General features: G+C 40.6%; 1 protein-coding gene and 1 pseudogene across 2 annotated transcripts in view; one reads left to right on the top strand and one right to left on the bottom strand.

Moving 5' to 3' along the window:
• LOC133776392 (cytochrome P450 2C3-like) overlaps positions 1–14,501 on the top strand; it is a 32,150-nt gene extending 17,649 nt beyond the window's left edge. The window contains exons 6-9 of one of the 2 annotated variants that reach the window (XM_062215335.1): positions 45–186; positions 3,307–3,494; positions 11,253–11,394; positions 13,907–14,501. In XM_062215335.1, coding sequence (XP_062071319.1) covers positions 45–186; positions 3,307–3,494; positions 11,253–11,394; positions 13,907–14,088 — 654 coding nt within the window. In that variant the 3' untranslated portion in view covers positions 14,089–14,501. The remainder of the gene's footprint in view (positions 1–44; positions 187–3,306; positions 3,495–11,252; positions 11,395–13,906) is intronic. The other variant, XM_062215336.1, reaches the window with a different exon arrangement.
• LOC133776469 (U2 spliceosomal RNA) lies at positions 2,914–2,992 on the bottom strand (annotated as a pseudogene).
• Positions 14,502–15,157: the final 656 nt, after the last annotated feature.

The following is a 15,157-nucleotide window of genomic DNA, read 5'->3' as shown; positions in this document are numbered from 1 at the left end:
TAATGATTTTGCCTTATCATGTAATTCTAACGCATCTTTGCTAGGAAAATCACGATAAAGAGTCTGAATTTACCATGGACCACTTGATCATTACCATATTGGATGTGTTCAGTGCGGGGACAGAAACAACGAGCACCACACTGACATTTGGACTCCTGCTCCTGCTCAAGTATCCTGAGATTGCAGGTATCACCACAACAATGGGCAGGAAAAGCAACTGGAAGCAAACATCGATCAGCATTCCACCACTGACCTGCTTATAAAATGTACAAGAAAATCTTCCTTCATGTACACACACCTATGAGTCAGAGAATTAAATTCAAAAATTGAAGATAGCATAGAAAGAGAATGAAATTCTTAAGCCTTGTCAGAGATCAGAAGTGCAGAGGCCATTCTGTTCCCTGGAACAGGGCAGTATCCCTGAGTTGGGCCAGGACAGAAGCAGTAACACTGTTTCTTAGGTTCTGGAGAGAACCGGACTCCTTCTTTCCCTAAAATATCTCACAGCATTGCTTTCCATGTCCAGATAAGGAACATCCAGCATATAAAACTGTTCTGAGGAATAATTACTCCATATAATGAGTAGTGCAGTATTTGCATTATATATTATATTTTAAATGCCTTACATGACACTTTCTGTGTCCAGATAAGTACATTTTTGTCAAAAGATAGTTCAACTCAAATGCAATTAAAATGTTGCTAATCGGTCAACAAACTTATAAAAATGCTCATTCTCTATCAAAAAGACTCTCCAACAAAAGAATTACATGAAAGTAAAAATTTCATTTTAATTTATTGGTTGGGGTAAACAAAATCTTCCTCACAAATTTCTCTTGCAAATGTAATTTTTCCATTCTCTGTGTGTGTGTGTGTGTGTGTTACTGCGTTCTCTTCTAAGAGAACATTTCTGTCAGTACAATATCATCTTTTATATTTGGTGCATTGAGACACTTTTAATATGATTAAATCTCATAGAGCTTAATTCTGTGATGTGAGCAGCAAATTTTTCTACATTGTTTAAGATCCTCTGCCCTCCCTTTTTGAATAACAGATGCTCTTTGACTACAGTAATTTAGAAACTCAATCATAAAATTACTTTGCTAGGACATAGTGTAAGATATAGTAGCCCTTTTTTCCTTCATATGACAGACTCTGTAAAATAATTTCACTAAATCCTATAAGACCTATGTTTATTGAAACTAGAAATAGGTTATGACATTTTCTCCAAAACAGTAAATATTTTGGCCATTTCAAAATCATTTCTTTTGTCCTATTTCCCCATCACTTTCATTTTTATTTTCTATTTGCATTTTTCTTGGCCATGCTCATGTATATTCTCTCTTCCTATCTTCTTCCCTTATGATGTCAATCTAGTGAGCATTCTGCCTTTATCAATGGTGTTTTTTAAGATTTATTTATTTGGGGCCGGCGCCATGGCTCAACAGGCTAATCCTCCGCCTTGCGGCGCAGGCACACCAGGTTCTAGTCCCAGTCGGGGTGCCGGATTCTACCCCGGTTATCCCTCTTCCAGGCCAGCTCTCTGCTATGGCCCGGGAGTGCAGTGGAGGATGGCCCAAGTGCTTGGGCCCTGCACCCCATGGGAGACCAGGAGAAGCACCTGGCTCCTGGCTTCGGATCAGCGCAGTACAACGGCCGCGGCGGCCATTGGAGGGTGAACCAACGGCAAAGGAAGACCTTTCTCTCTCTCTCTCTCTCACTGTCTACTCTGCCTGTCAAAAAAAAAAAAATTTATTTATTTGAATGACAGAGTTACAGACAGAGAGAAGGAAAGACAGAGAGAGGTCTTCCATCCACTGGTTCACTCCCTAATGGCTGCAACTGCTGGAGCTGGGCCAATCAGAGGCCAGGAGCCAGGAGCTTCTTCTGGGTCTCCCACAAGGGTGCAGCGGCATAAGTGCTTGGGCCTTCTTCTACTGCTTTTCCAGGCCATAAGTACAGAGCTGTATTGGAAGAGAAGCAGGCACGACAAAAATTGGCACCACAGCACCAGCTCCTATCAGTAGTCCTTGACCACTTTGCTTCACCATGCTGTACTAGACAAAACTCCAACCTCTCAAACTGAAAAGAGAAAATTCCTCATTTTGTCTAAAATTCCTTTTTTTTTTCTTTTTTATACTTATAAATCACAGATTTTCAAATACTTCATTACAAAGATATACTCCTCAGGTAGCAGATAAATGCTATCTGACCAAAGCAGCAACATGGTGTTACTACTTTGGAACACAGATTATAGAATCCAATAGCAGGGCTGGCACTGTGGTGCACTAGGTTAATCCTCTGCCTGTGGCGTCGGCATCCCATATGGGTACCAGTTCTAGTCCCAGCTGCTCCTCTTCCAGTCAGCTCTCTGCTGTGGCCCAGGAAGGCAGTGGAGGATGGCCCAGGTGCTTGGGCCCCTGCACCCAAATGGGAGACCAGGAAGAGGCACTTGGCTCCTGGATCGGCACAGCTCCGGCCGTTGCGGCCATTTGGGGGGTGAACCAACAGAAGAAAGACCTTTCTCTCTGTCTCTCTCTCATTGTTTGTAACTCTATCTGTCAAATAAATAAATAAAAATCTTTAAAAAAAAAAAAAAAGAATCCAATAGCAAGGCTTTCAAATTCTGGCTACTCAGGAGTAGTCTGTGACCTGAGATTCACGGCTTTTCCTCAATTCTTAATCCCTTCTCTGTATAAGGGAAACTATATGGCAAATACTATATTACCTGAGTGTTATTAGGAAACACAATATATAATATCTAGCACATAAAACTGCTTTGATGAATTATAAAGTAACATAATAAATGATGTGGCATATGCATTATACATTATATTCTGAATGAATGTTAACTTTCTATTTGTTTCTGAGTCAACTAAGCATCTTATTCTAGTCGTCTTACTGATTATTTGTTATAGAGGGTAGTTCTCATCCTTTTGGAAATTATGCATCTAAAATACTACACTTGATCTTAGCCAAAAGGCCGAGAAGCGGTCATACATCTAAAGTAAAAACAGGAATACATGGTCTGTAGTGTGCCTTCAAGGTCCCAGAAACCTGTGTCTATCAAGTAAAAGCCAGAGAATTTGAGTTGAGGAGTAAATTTCACCTTTTAGTTTTGTTTTATATGTGTGTGTATTTATATCTCCCATGAACGTCCAGTCTTCCCAGATAGCTGAAACTGTTTTTGTGTTTCCTTTACCGAGGTAATGGCACATTATTTCCCCATCTACCCATCTCCTACCACTATGAGACAATGATTAAAGTACTAAATAGAACGAACTTGAAATCTGATGTCTGCCTTGTCAGCTAAAGTCCGGGAAGAGATTGAGCGTGTGATTGGCAGACACCGGAGCCCCTGCATGCAGGACAGGAGCCTCATGCCCTACACGGATGCCACAGTGCACGAGATCCAGAGATACATTGACCTGGTCCCCACCAGTCTGCCCCGTGCCGTAACTCAGGACATTCAATTCCGTGGATACCTCATTCCAAAGGTGAGAGACATTTCATCTGTACTCCACCTTACGAATCTTAGGCCATCAGTTATCACCATAGAATTGTAGATTACTGAGCCTTCTACAAGTACGGCACTGTCATAACTCAGGCAGCTGTGACCACATTCTCATCTCCCTACTGTTTGTTGACACAATTTTCTTTTTTTTTTTTAACTTTTATTTAATGAATATAAATTTCCAGTATACAGCTTATGGATTACAATGGCTTCCCCTTCCCATAATTTCCCTCCCACCCGCAACCCTCCCCTCTCCCGCTCCCTCTCCCCTTCCATTCACATTAAGATTCATTTTCAATTCTCTTTATATACAGAAGATCAATTTAGTATACATTAAGTAAAGATTTCAACAGTTTGCACCCACATAGAAACACAAAGTGAAACATACTGTTTGAGTACTAGTTATAGCATTAAATCACAATGTACAGCACATTAAGGACAGAGATCCCACATCAGGAGCAAGCGCACAGTGGCTCCTGTTGTTGACCCAACAAATTGACACTCTAGTTTATGGCACCAGTAACCACCCTAGGCTGTCATCATGAGTTGCCAAGGCTATGGAAGCCTTCCAAGTTCCCCGACTCTGATCATATTTAGACAAGGTCATAAAAGACAGGGTGAGGATAGTAACCAATGATCCTAAGAGTGGCATTTACCAGGTCTGAACAATTATACAGCATTAAGTGGGGAAGAGGACCATCAGTACACACAGGTTGGGAGTAGAGCCATTGGTGGTAGAGTAGAGGTTATGATTACAAAGGAATGAGGCCCAAGTGCACTAGACAGGGTCTAGAACAAAGGACAGAGTCATTATTAGAGGAGCCAAGAAAGGTGCTGTCTAAGCTACAATTGAGTTTTCTGATTGAGAGGCAAATAGAACCTGATAGAAGGGGCTTGATAATAATCTGGTGGGCTTTAGGCCTTGTAAGTTAAGAGGCCCAGACCTACCTATCTCTTCACATGGGGTACATCCTAAGGGAGGTGTGAACCTCCTAGGGGAAGGCACTCTGTTGACCCTCATTACCTGGCTGGCCTGGGAGGAGAGCTGGCCAGGTAAAGGCAAGGGGCATCTCTAACAAGAAATTTACAGTTCTGCCGCAATGTTGCTGACCCTACTTGACCATACCCTCAGCTGCAGTGGTCACTTTGGAAGTTGGGCTGAGTGAAGGGCTTTTCAGCTTGGAGCCAATAAGATCTGTGGCTCTGACCTGGGCATCCTTCGACTCCAGGGCAGGTCCATTTCCAGTGACCCAACTCTTGGCAGAGCTGCCAGGGCTCTTCACAAGCTGACTTCTGCTGAAGCCCAGACTTACCACATTGAAAGCCACTGCAGTGGACTGGCCTGTTGGGTCTCCTTGAGGGCAGATCACTGTACAGATCAGCCATTAATAGGCCTGCCACCCATTGCTTCTGATGCCTAGCTTTCTTTTCCTCCTGGTTTGGGTTAAAGCAGACCAGAGGATGCAAGTCAAGGGAGTGCCCGTGTCCCATCTCTAATCTTCGGTGGCCTGAACTACAAGTCTATAGTCACAGGCATGTTCTGTAGTAGTTTTTCTAAGGTAGACAATGCCCATGAGGAAAATTATATTCTCACTTTAAAACTTTCTTTCCCTTTGATCTGAAAGGGAGGTTTTTTCTACTTACTGTATACTTCGCTGATGGCGATGTGAATCTAGCTATGAGATTATTATTTAAGCTCTTATTTTGGCTATGCTATTACAGAAAAATGTTAGCCATCTCTTATAAGGTCTAAAGATTAAATTGTGCGTCCTACAGATTCCTTCATAATAGAATTAGTTTCCTACCTTGAAGAGAATAGAGAAATGAAAGAACAAGTTGGGCTTAGAATAGAGAAATGAGGGAGCAAGTCCTAGATCACTTACATGAATACTTAGCAAACCGTTTCAACCGTTAGATAACAACTTAATAAAACATTTACCAGAAGGTCCAATGCCTTCTATAAATTTTAAGAATCATGTATTTGAAAACACCTCTTAAATATCTAAGATGGTGTAGTTTGTTTAGCCAGTAAACTTAAGCACAGCCATCTAAAATGTTTTTAGTTTCTTTCTACCAACAAGTTTAAAACATATGATACACAGATTCAGGTCACACAAATTAAAATGTATCTTTGATTTTAGCAGCTTAAATTTATGGACAATCTTATCTAAAAGCCAATTAAAATAAAATTCTTAATAAAATTTCCCCATGTGGACATACAATATGTACGCACATATAACATAGCATAATAGACCAATATCAAAATCCAAAATATCTGGTTGAAATAAGATTCCTTAATATCATGACATAACAGAGACCAAATTTGATCATTGTTACAAGGTGATTATTCAAGTCTTTGAAAATAAGCACATAGTTAAATAACCCATAGCTCTTAATAAAAATTCAGCTGTTTTTGAACAATTAGAATTTAACAGACATCAAGAGAACATAATAGATTACTTTAACACATTGCTCTAACAGAGCATCAGAGTTTAATTCTGTGTCAAAGAGAAATTGAGCTTCCTGTGATCTTTTGCTGTGAGGTTTCCTTCCTTTACCTTCTTTCATATTGGTGACCACGTTTCTGTGTTTCTGTGTGTAACACATCTTTAAGCATCTTTTGCAGGGCAGGATGAGTGGCAACAAATTCTTTCAGTTTCTGTTTGCTATGAAAAGTCTTAATTTCACCTTCATTCACAAATGAGAGCTTTGCAGGATATAATATTCTGGGCTGGCAGTTTTTCTCTCTTAGTACCTGGGCTATGTCTCGCCATTCCCTTCTAGCTTGTAGGGTTTCTGATGAGAAGTCTGCTGTGAGTCTAATTGGAGATCCTCTGAGAGTAATCTGACGATTCTCTCTTGCACCTTTTAGAATCTTTTCTTTATGTTTCACTGTGGTAAGTTTGATTATGACGTGTTGTGGTGAGGATCTCTTTTGGTCATGTTTATTAGGGGTTCTATAAGCTTCCTGTACTAAGATGCCTCTGTCCTCCAAACCTGGGAAATTTTCTGCTAGTATCTCACTGAAAATGCCTTCTAATCCTTTCTCCCTCTCCATGCCTTCAGGAACTCCTAGAACCCGAATGTTAGATTTTTTAATAGTATCCTGTAGATTCCCGACAATATTTTTTAGATTTCTAATTTCTTCTTCTTTTCTTTGGTTTGCCTGTTTCCTTTCCTGTTCTCTGTCTTCTAAGTCTGATATTCTCTCTTCTGCTTCGCCCATTCTGTTTTTAAGGCTCTCTAATGTGTTTGTCATTTGATCTATTGAATTCTTCATTTCATTATGATTTCTCGTCACAATCACCATTTCTTGTTCCACTAGTTGTTTCATTTCATTTTGATTCCTCCTTAATATTTCATTTTCATGAGAGAGATTTTCTATCTTGTCCTTTAAGGATTTCTGTAGTTCAAGAATTTGTTTTTGAGAACTTCTTAATGTTCTTATCAATTTTTTGAGATCCGCTTCTTGCATTTCTTCTATCTCATCATCTTCATGACACAATTTTCTAAACATGGCAGTGCTTAAATCCCCAGAGGATTTTCAGTACCTAGATAGCTCCAAACTTTACTTCTCTGTTAGTCAATCAGTTGTCCTCTCCCCATTTTTCCAGGGTATATTTTATTACTCTTATTAATTGGCCAATATCGTATATTGATCAGTTCCACTGAATTGAAAAATTTCCAGTTCATCAGTATCCTCCTGCCTCCCAACAAAAATTTTGGCAACTAATCATTGTAGTAAAAAGACCATGCACCCACCAGGATGATATTATTATTACCAACCCCAAATGTATCCTCAGCTGTACCCAACAATCCTGTTTTACAACCTAGCTCAATTCACTTCACCATGCTCCACAAGGACCCCTTCAACCCTGAACTCTCCTCAAACTTCAATGCTCCAATATCTTCTTATTCTGCCCTTCCACCAAAGACAACTAGAGCCCTTGGAAGGGAGCTCTCTGGATCCTCTTCCCCTAGATTTGCATGCTTAACTACATCCATCTCCTTTGAAATATCTTTCATGTTTTTGGTGAAAGAATGACTCTTCTTTGATCTGAAGTTAGACTTTTCTCCCTGCAACGTGCATCCCTTTCTTCTCACTTTTACAAGGGCACTACTCAAATATATATTTCATTTTCTTTTAATCTTCATCATCCCACTCCTCCCTGGCTCCTTTCTCTCAACATTCAACATGCTAAATTCTCTTGTATCTTAAAATACTCTTACTCCTAAACTCTAACCACACTTTCTCACACCTGTACAATCAATGATCTAATCAATTCACAGAAGAAGTTAGTTATATATATAAGTATATATAAATCATTTCCTAATCAGATTTTTTTTATCAAAAACCAATTGAGAAATATCTTCCATTCCAGTGACACTGTTTTCATCAAGTTCTTGGATGCCAATATGATTACATTAATGGATGCTTTCCAGACTTCATTTCACATGGCCTCATGGTAGTGAGAGGTCTTTAATTAGAATATGCTTGCTCCCACATCAATGACATGATAATCTCTTAGTTTTCCTCCTATGATTCTGGATATTTATTCTCTCTCTTCTTTAGCTTATAGAACTTTATAGTTTCCATTTTGTGAATTCTCAGTTGACTGGTGATGGAGTGCTTTAGATTAGTCTGAAAATGTCTGTGTATTACCTTCACGGTCTGTGATTTCCCTTTCTCCTCCCCCTAATCCCCCTTCTGATGACATTCTTTCCACCACTTTGCTCTTAGGATTATGCTGGATTTATAAAATGTTTCAAGTGCTTTCTTCCTCAGTACTTCCTGAAAGTGTCTAAGTTACAACTCATTTTACTTTTCTTAAGATTTATTCATTTTACTTGAAAATCAGAGGTACAAAGAGGGAGGGAGGGAGAGACAGAGACAGAGACAGAGAGAGACAGAGAACTTCCATCCACTGGTTCATTCTCCAAATGGCCACAACGGCCAGAGCTGGGCCAATCCGAAACCAGGAGCCAGGAGCTTCTTCTGGTCTCCCAAGTGGGTGCAGGTGTCCAAGGACTTGGACCATCTTCTACTGCTTTCCCAGGCGATAGCAGAGAGCTGGATCAGAAGAGGAGCAGCCTGACTTGAACCAGTGCCCATATGGAATGCTGGCACTGCAGGTGATAGCTTTACCCACTTCGCCACAGCGCCAGTCCTTCATTTTTACTTTTTAAACATAAAATGAATGATTGGAGTTGAGTCCATGTATGTCTAATTGAAAAGCTACCCAGAGGTTGGGAAGAGTTCATCTAGAGAATTTATGGCTCCTTATCTCTGGATATGTTTCTGGGATTTTTATTTTAATGCTTAGATAAATTACTTAAAAATGTTTCCCACTTTTTTTAAAAAAAGAATTATTATTGCCCGGCACCGCAGCTCACTTGGCTAATTCTCCACCTGCAGCACCAGCACCCTGGGTTCTAGTCCTGGTCGGGGCGGCAGATTCTGTCCCGGTTGCTCCTCTTCCAGGCCAGCTCTCTGCTGTGGCCCAGGAGTGCAGTGGAGGATGGCCCAAGTGCTTGGGCCCTGCACCCGCATGGGAGACCAGGAGAAGCACCTGGCTCCTGGCTTTGGATCAGCGCGGTACACCAGCCGCAGCGTGCCGGCCGCAGCAACCACTGGGGGGTGAACCAACAGTAAAGGAAGACCTTTCTCCCTGTCTCTCTCTCTCACTGTCCACTCTGCCTGTCAAAAAAGAAAGAAAGAAAGAAAGAAAGAATTATTATTTATTTGAAAGTCAGAGTTACATAGAGAGAGAAGTAGAGGCAGAGAGAGACAGAGAGAGAGAGAGAGAGAGGGAGGGAGGGAGGGAGGGAGGGAGGGAGGTCTTCCACCCACTAGTTCACTCCCCAGTTGGCCACAACAGCTGGAGCTGTGCCGATCCAAAGCCAGGAGCCTGGAGCTTCTTCCAATCTCCCACGTGGGTGCACGGGTCCAAGGACTTGGGCGATCTTCTACTGCTTCCTCAGTCCATAGCAGAGAGCTGGATTGGAAGTGAAGCAGCTGGGACTTGAACTGGCGCCCATATAGGATGCCGGCACAGCAGAGAGTGGCTTTACCCACTGTGCCACAGAGCCAGCCCTTGTTTCCAACTTTTTTAAGGCTTGGTATAACTCTTTGTTATTGTGGATTAATTTCAAACATGAAATTAATCTTTAGGAAGGACCCTTAAATTTAGACTGATTTCTAGGACCAACTGGCATTTTAGGGGTCATCATAGAATATCTGGGTTACCAAGAATGTTCTTTGTGTCCTGGCTGTGATTGGGCTTTAGCACCTTCTATCATCTGGGATCCACCTGCAGTTCTCAACACCCCACTGTTTATGTGCAAATGAGCTTTGTTGCATTTCCTCCTGTCATGTGACACACAACCCACAGCCATGGACATAACAGACTGATCTTGTGCACTTTTTGAGACCCTCCCTGCTTATAGATTCCTTCTCTCCTGGACCTGTTCTCACAAATTCTGGGTACCTGCTTTGATCTCCATCTACTTATCTGGAGAACAGCACAACATAATTTGATCTTCACTGTTCTGCACTGTGGGAAAAAATGCTCTACTATGAATGTAATCATTATAACAGCAATGAAGTTTCACTGTACTGAGCATTTTAACATGAGTAAACTTTGCATAAGGACTATTTATCATTCATTGTGCCTTTGGTTATTTGTGATAACTAATGCAAATATGTTTACAGTTAATACATTGAAGTATTTAAATGTTAAACATATCTAGAGTTCAAATGGTTGACTTGACAGAAATATTGCACTGATTCTGAGCTATTCTGAAAACTAATCTTAACTCCTTATGTTTTACTGTGACAATGAGTTTAGGAAAAACTTTGCAGAAACAAAAAACAATGCTTACCTTTTAGAAAGAATATGTGACAATTAAATGGAAATAACTGGAGACAGAAGAGATAAAGGAGAACCCTGATGACTAATGGTTAGATTCCCTATGGCTTGACTTTACAATGGTGTGAAATTTAAATATATTCAGTAGAAAGTGTACCTTGAATTTCAATCTTCCCTAGGCTAACAATATTTCACAGAATATTTTCATGTGATGCTGAGCAGGAGCAGCAAAATCCAGAATTTGCATTCAGCCATTCAGCAGCAGGTTCACAAAGGTGCACATCCCACACTGTAGCTGTAGTGTATTGTGTTGCAAAGGTTTGATGTTCAGTAGGTTCAGTGCATTATACGCATCTATGATGTAACAAAGTTCCCAGTTACCCTGGGTTCATCAGGGCATAACCCATCGTAGTTAAGGAGCATCTGTATTTACTAGCTATCATCTGTAAGTGGAACTGAAGGCTTTCCAAGTATGTAACTAGTCATTTTCTGAGGTCTGAGGAAGGCCTGGTATATTTCTAAAGAGAATGAGGTAAATTTTCACTGATATCAGCACTGTTATTGCTATTTATTTGTCATGAGCAAAGGAATCTAAGGAGCTTTGCTGATGTTCTACGAAGTAAGTGCTGGTGTCAGATTACAAACTAAGGAAATGACTTTTAAGTCAAGGACCAATGCCCTGCCCAAGACATCATGTCAGTTTAGACCTGATAGCTTGCTCATTAATTTATTCTGTGCCATGGAACAAATTAACTCTCTTTTTTGTGCTTCCTTCTCCTTATCTATGAGACAAAAGGATTAGATAACAAATTTCTTGTTTTGTTTCAAGTTCTTTCTTCACAATCCTGTTTACATGTTTCTCTTTTTATCAGGGCACGAGTATATTACCATCTCTGAGTTCTGTCCTGTATGATGACAAAGTGTTTCCCAACCCAGAGAATTTTGACCCTGGCCACTTCCTGGATGAAAGTGGAAACTTTAAGAAAACAGACTACTTCATGCCTTTCTCCACAGGCAAGCAAGCTTCCTTTTCACCTGCTCATTTGGGGTCAAGTGAGATGAGGATGTGCTCTGCATGGAGCCTGTCTGGGCTGGAGGAAGTGCCTCTTCCATGAGGCTAGAAATACCACACCCAAGGTCCAGGCTGTTTGTCCTTGGACTGGAGGCTGCTTCCTGATCCACCACTGAGATACTTAAGAGCGCCTAGTAGTCCAATTTCACCAGTGTTCTCATCAGCCCTGAGCAGCCATTTCACTCAATGAATTTCATAGGGCATCTCACGTGCAACTATTCCATGCCTATCATATTCAGGGACAGAAAAGTAACTGAAAAACAGATGTTCCCAGAAATGGTGAGAAAGACAACTTAACAGACTATGAAATCCAACTGTGAGGAATGCTTTCCTGGAGGCTGCTATGGGAAATCAGAGAGAAGAACTCAATGTTCATTTTAGGGACAAGAGTAGTACAGTTTAAGGGTAAGGGCAGAATAGTTTGTTTATAAAGGAAATTGTCTTGTAGGAAATAACATTTGAGCCACATCACTCAATTTGTAAGAGCCTTATTAAAAAAAAAAAAAGGTGGCGCACATAAAAATTTAAATAATTGGTTTGCAGAGGTGTGCAAGGAGAAGGAAATGTGATGCTTTAAAACTAACTCCATCAAAAGGATGATCCCATCCTAGTTCTGAAGGGACAAGGAACCTGAATTGGCCTTAGCCAATCACCAGGAGATGTCTCTGTAGGTAAAGGAATACAGACACTGCCTGGCAGAACTGGATTGAAGGGATAAATACCGTGATCTTGTCAACATCTAAGCCTCTGAAATTATTCAGAAATAACTTCTGTGTTAATGTAGTACAGAGGAGTCTGTTTTTTGAGAACAGTTAGGAAAAAAAATGACAAACAAGTATGGGATGACTCTGGAATGTAGGAGAAACAGAGAATTTTCTCTACACTCCAAAGAAGAAGTAGGACACAGGGCAGGGGGTGAAGAAGCTTCTCTACAGAGGTAGCAGTGTCAGGCTGCCACAAAACACACCAAACATGGGAGTTAAGGGAAAGGGTGTATTGACGAGGAAATCTGACAGGCTGGAGGGAAGGGGCCAGAGAGAGAGCACTTGTGCAGGAACTAGGTCCTGTTATGCCTTTGCAGGGGTGGGCGGGCAAGGGAAGTAGGAGCAGCAAATCCCATTAGGGTAGGGGTGGAGCTGACACCTGTGGTTGGACCATCTGGTCACCTGGCTTCCAGCAATGGCAGTGGAGGCTAGAGCCTAGGATGATGTCTGGATTGTAGATTGTGCCACAGATAAGACAGCACCATTTTGCTAACAGAAAAATGGGGACAGAAAATGTGAGATTTGCTCCTGATTAAGTAAATACACAAATAGGTTTTTTGGTATCCTTGATGGTATAGTTCCAAGATTGTATGCAATGCCCAGGGATGATCTAAAAGTTAGTCACCGCTACCGTACTCCTTATCATATTTTTGTATTTGGAGCCAGGCCTACTTTTGTCCTGACACTTTGGATATCATTACAAATCTAAAGATTTCCCTTAAGAACTTACATTCCTTTGTGAGTCAGATAAAAGATTTAAATCTCATGTGGAATGCACTGGCTAAAACATTAGTGAATGTTGTAGAAAATTGATAAGGAAGTGAATTGTATAAAATGGGCACATCAAAGAGGTTAGTATAGAATCAATGACCGCTGAGATAAATCCAGAAGCATTTAAAGAATGTGTAATAGAGCACAAGGCAAAAGGAAAGACTGGAGTCAGATAAACTTGACGTTGTCAGTCTGTTCAGGGAGTGGTAAAGAGTTGGCAACTGCTTGGTATGAGGCACTAAGTGGAAGGAGGGAAGGAAATGAGGCTCTCCTTTACTTGTAGATTTTCTTTTGTATGGTGTTATAGTATCATTCAAACACTAATTGATTAAACACAATGACATGTCTAGCATATTTTTGTCAAAAATATGTCTAGCATATTTTTGAAGGACAAAATCATGTTTAAAAATAAGAATATCTTCTAAATGTAAAACTTAAAGCATATGAAAACACAACTAAATATTTGAAAACAGAGAAGAATCTGGCATGTTTACAGCATTTGTTTTTATACCTGGCAATGGTAAGCTCTTGAAAATTTTTTAATCAGATAATGAAAAGGTTGAGATTATCCTTTAGATGCAACTGAGCAGAAATAAATTTGTTGCTGAGTACTGGGCCAAAGGCAGATAGAAAAGCACAATTTTGTATAGCACGCTGGCTGGGATAGGTGCATGAGCCTGTGTGTGTCTGTGAAAAGATCACCGGCAAGCCTCAGCACAGCAGTGCTAACACAGATGTGCAGAAAGCACTTTTCCCAGGACACACACACACATTCACATGTGCAGGGGAAATGAAAAGAACCAGGTTGGGATATAAGCAGAAGGAGGTATAGGTTAATGAGCCACTCTTTAACACTTTTATTCATTTCATAGTTACTTATTTCTTCTATGTGAAAAATTAATGTTTATGTCATTTTTAGGAAAAAGAATCTGTGTTGGAGAGGGCCTGGCCCGCATGGAGCTGTTCTTAGTCCTGACCACCATCTTACAGCATTTTACCTTGAAACCTCTGGTTGATCCAAAGGATATTGATCCCACGCCAGTGGATAATGGGATTGTCTCTATTCCACCTTTCTATGAGGTATGCTTCATTCCAGTCTGAAGATGGCACCAGACTCCTGGGAGAGACCCTGCACCTTCCTCTGAACCAGACAGATTATTGCAGGCCTGTGTGTCACCTGTTACCCATCCATTGCTTACCAGCAAGATGCCATCCCTGAACACTGTCTCTTCTAATTTCCCAGTTCATCAAGCTCCAGTTCAATTGCCCCACAAGGAAAAAAAATTGTTTCATCTTCAATAAAATTATTTTCATAAAGCAATCCAGAGTAATAAGGTATTTTCATCTCTGAGCCATCGGATCTCTCTCTCGCTCTCGCTCTCTCTCTCTCTCTGCATCTCCTTTCTCTGTGTAACTCTGACTTTCAAATAAATAAATCTTTAAAAAATAAAGTAATAAAATAAAAAAGATCAATGAAATAGAAAATAAAAATATAGTGGCTCAGAGAAAACATATGATACTTACTTTTTTTGGTCTGGTTTATTTCACAAAGAATAATGGTCTCCAGTTGCATCCATTTTGTGATAAAAGACAGGATTTCATTCTTTTTGTTACAGCTGAGTAATATTCCATCATGTATATATACCACATTTTCTTCACCCAATTGTCAGTTGATGGATCTCTGGGTTGATTCCATATCTTAGCTATTGTGACTGGAGCTGAGCTGCTATAACATGGCAGTACAGATAACTCTTTCACATTCTGATTTCATTTTCTTGGGTAAATTTCCAGAATGAGATAGCTGGGTCATATTGATATTGGACAGCATATTAAAAATTTTCAATATTAGTAATCTTGTGGGCTCTTGCCACATATTCAGAGAATAATTCTGAATACTGGCTCAAATAGACCAGACAACATGATAAGTTTTTAAGAGTTTTATTCAGTGAGAGAAATGTGCAGGAGAGTGAGGGCTTTACTTAGAAGAGAAAGAGAAGTCTAGAAGCTAAGCTGGGTCCACTCCAAGTAGAGAGCAGGACAGGAGTGAGCCACGTGGAGCAAGCATGCAGGCAGGAAAGCAGGGAGTGGGCAACCCCAAGGCCATGTGCCTGCCTGGCAACAAGGGCAACAAGGCGAGGGCCCATCGTACTCCAGGCCTTTTACCCACTCT

The sequence above is a fragment of the Lepus europaeus genome, chromosome 17 (genome assembly GCF_033115175.1).
Source record: "Lepus europaeus isolate LE1 chromosome 17, mLepTim1.pri, whole genome shotgun sequence".
NCBI classification, from domain to species: Eukaryota; Metazoa; Chordata; class Mammalia; order Lagomorpha; family Leporidae; genus Lepus; species Lepus europaeus.
The sequence above is the reverse complement of the archived record's forward strand: the minus strand, read 5'-3'. Positions and strand labels throughout refer to the sequence as shown.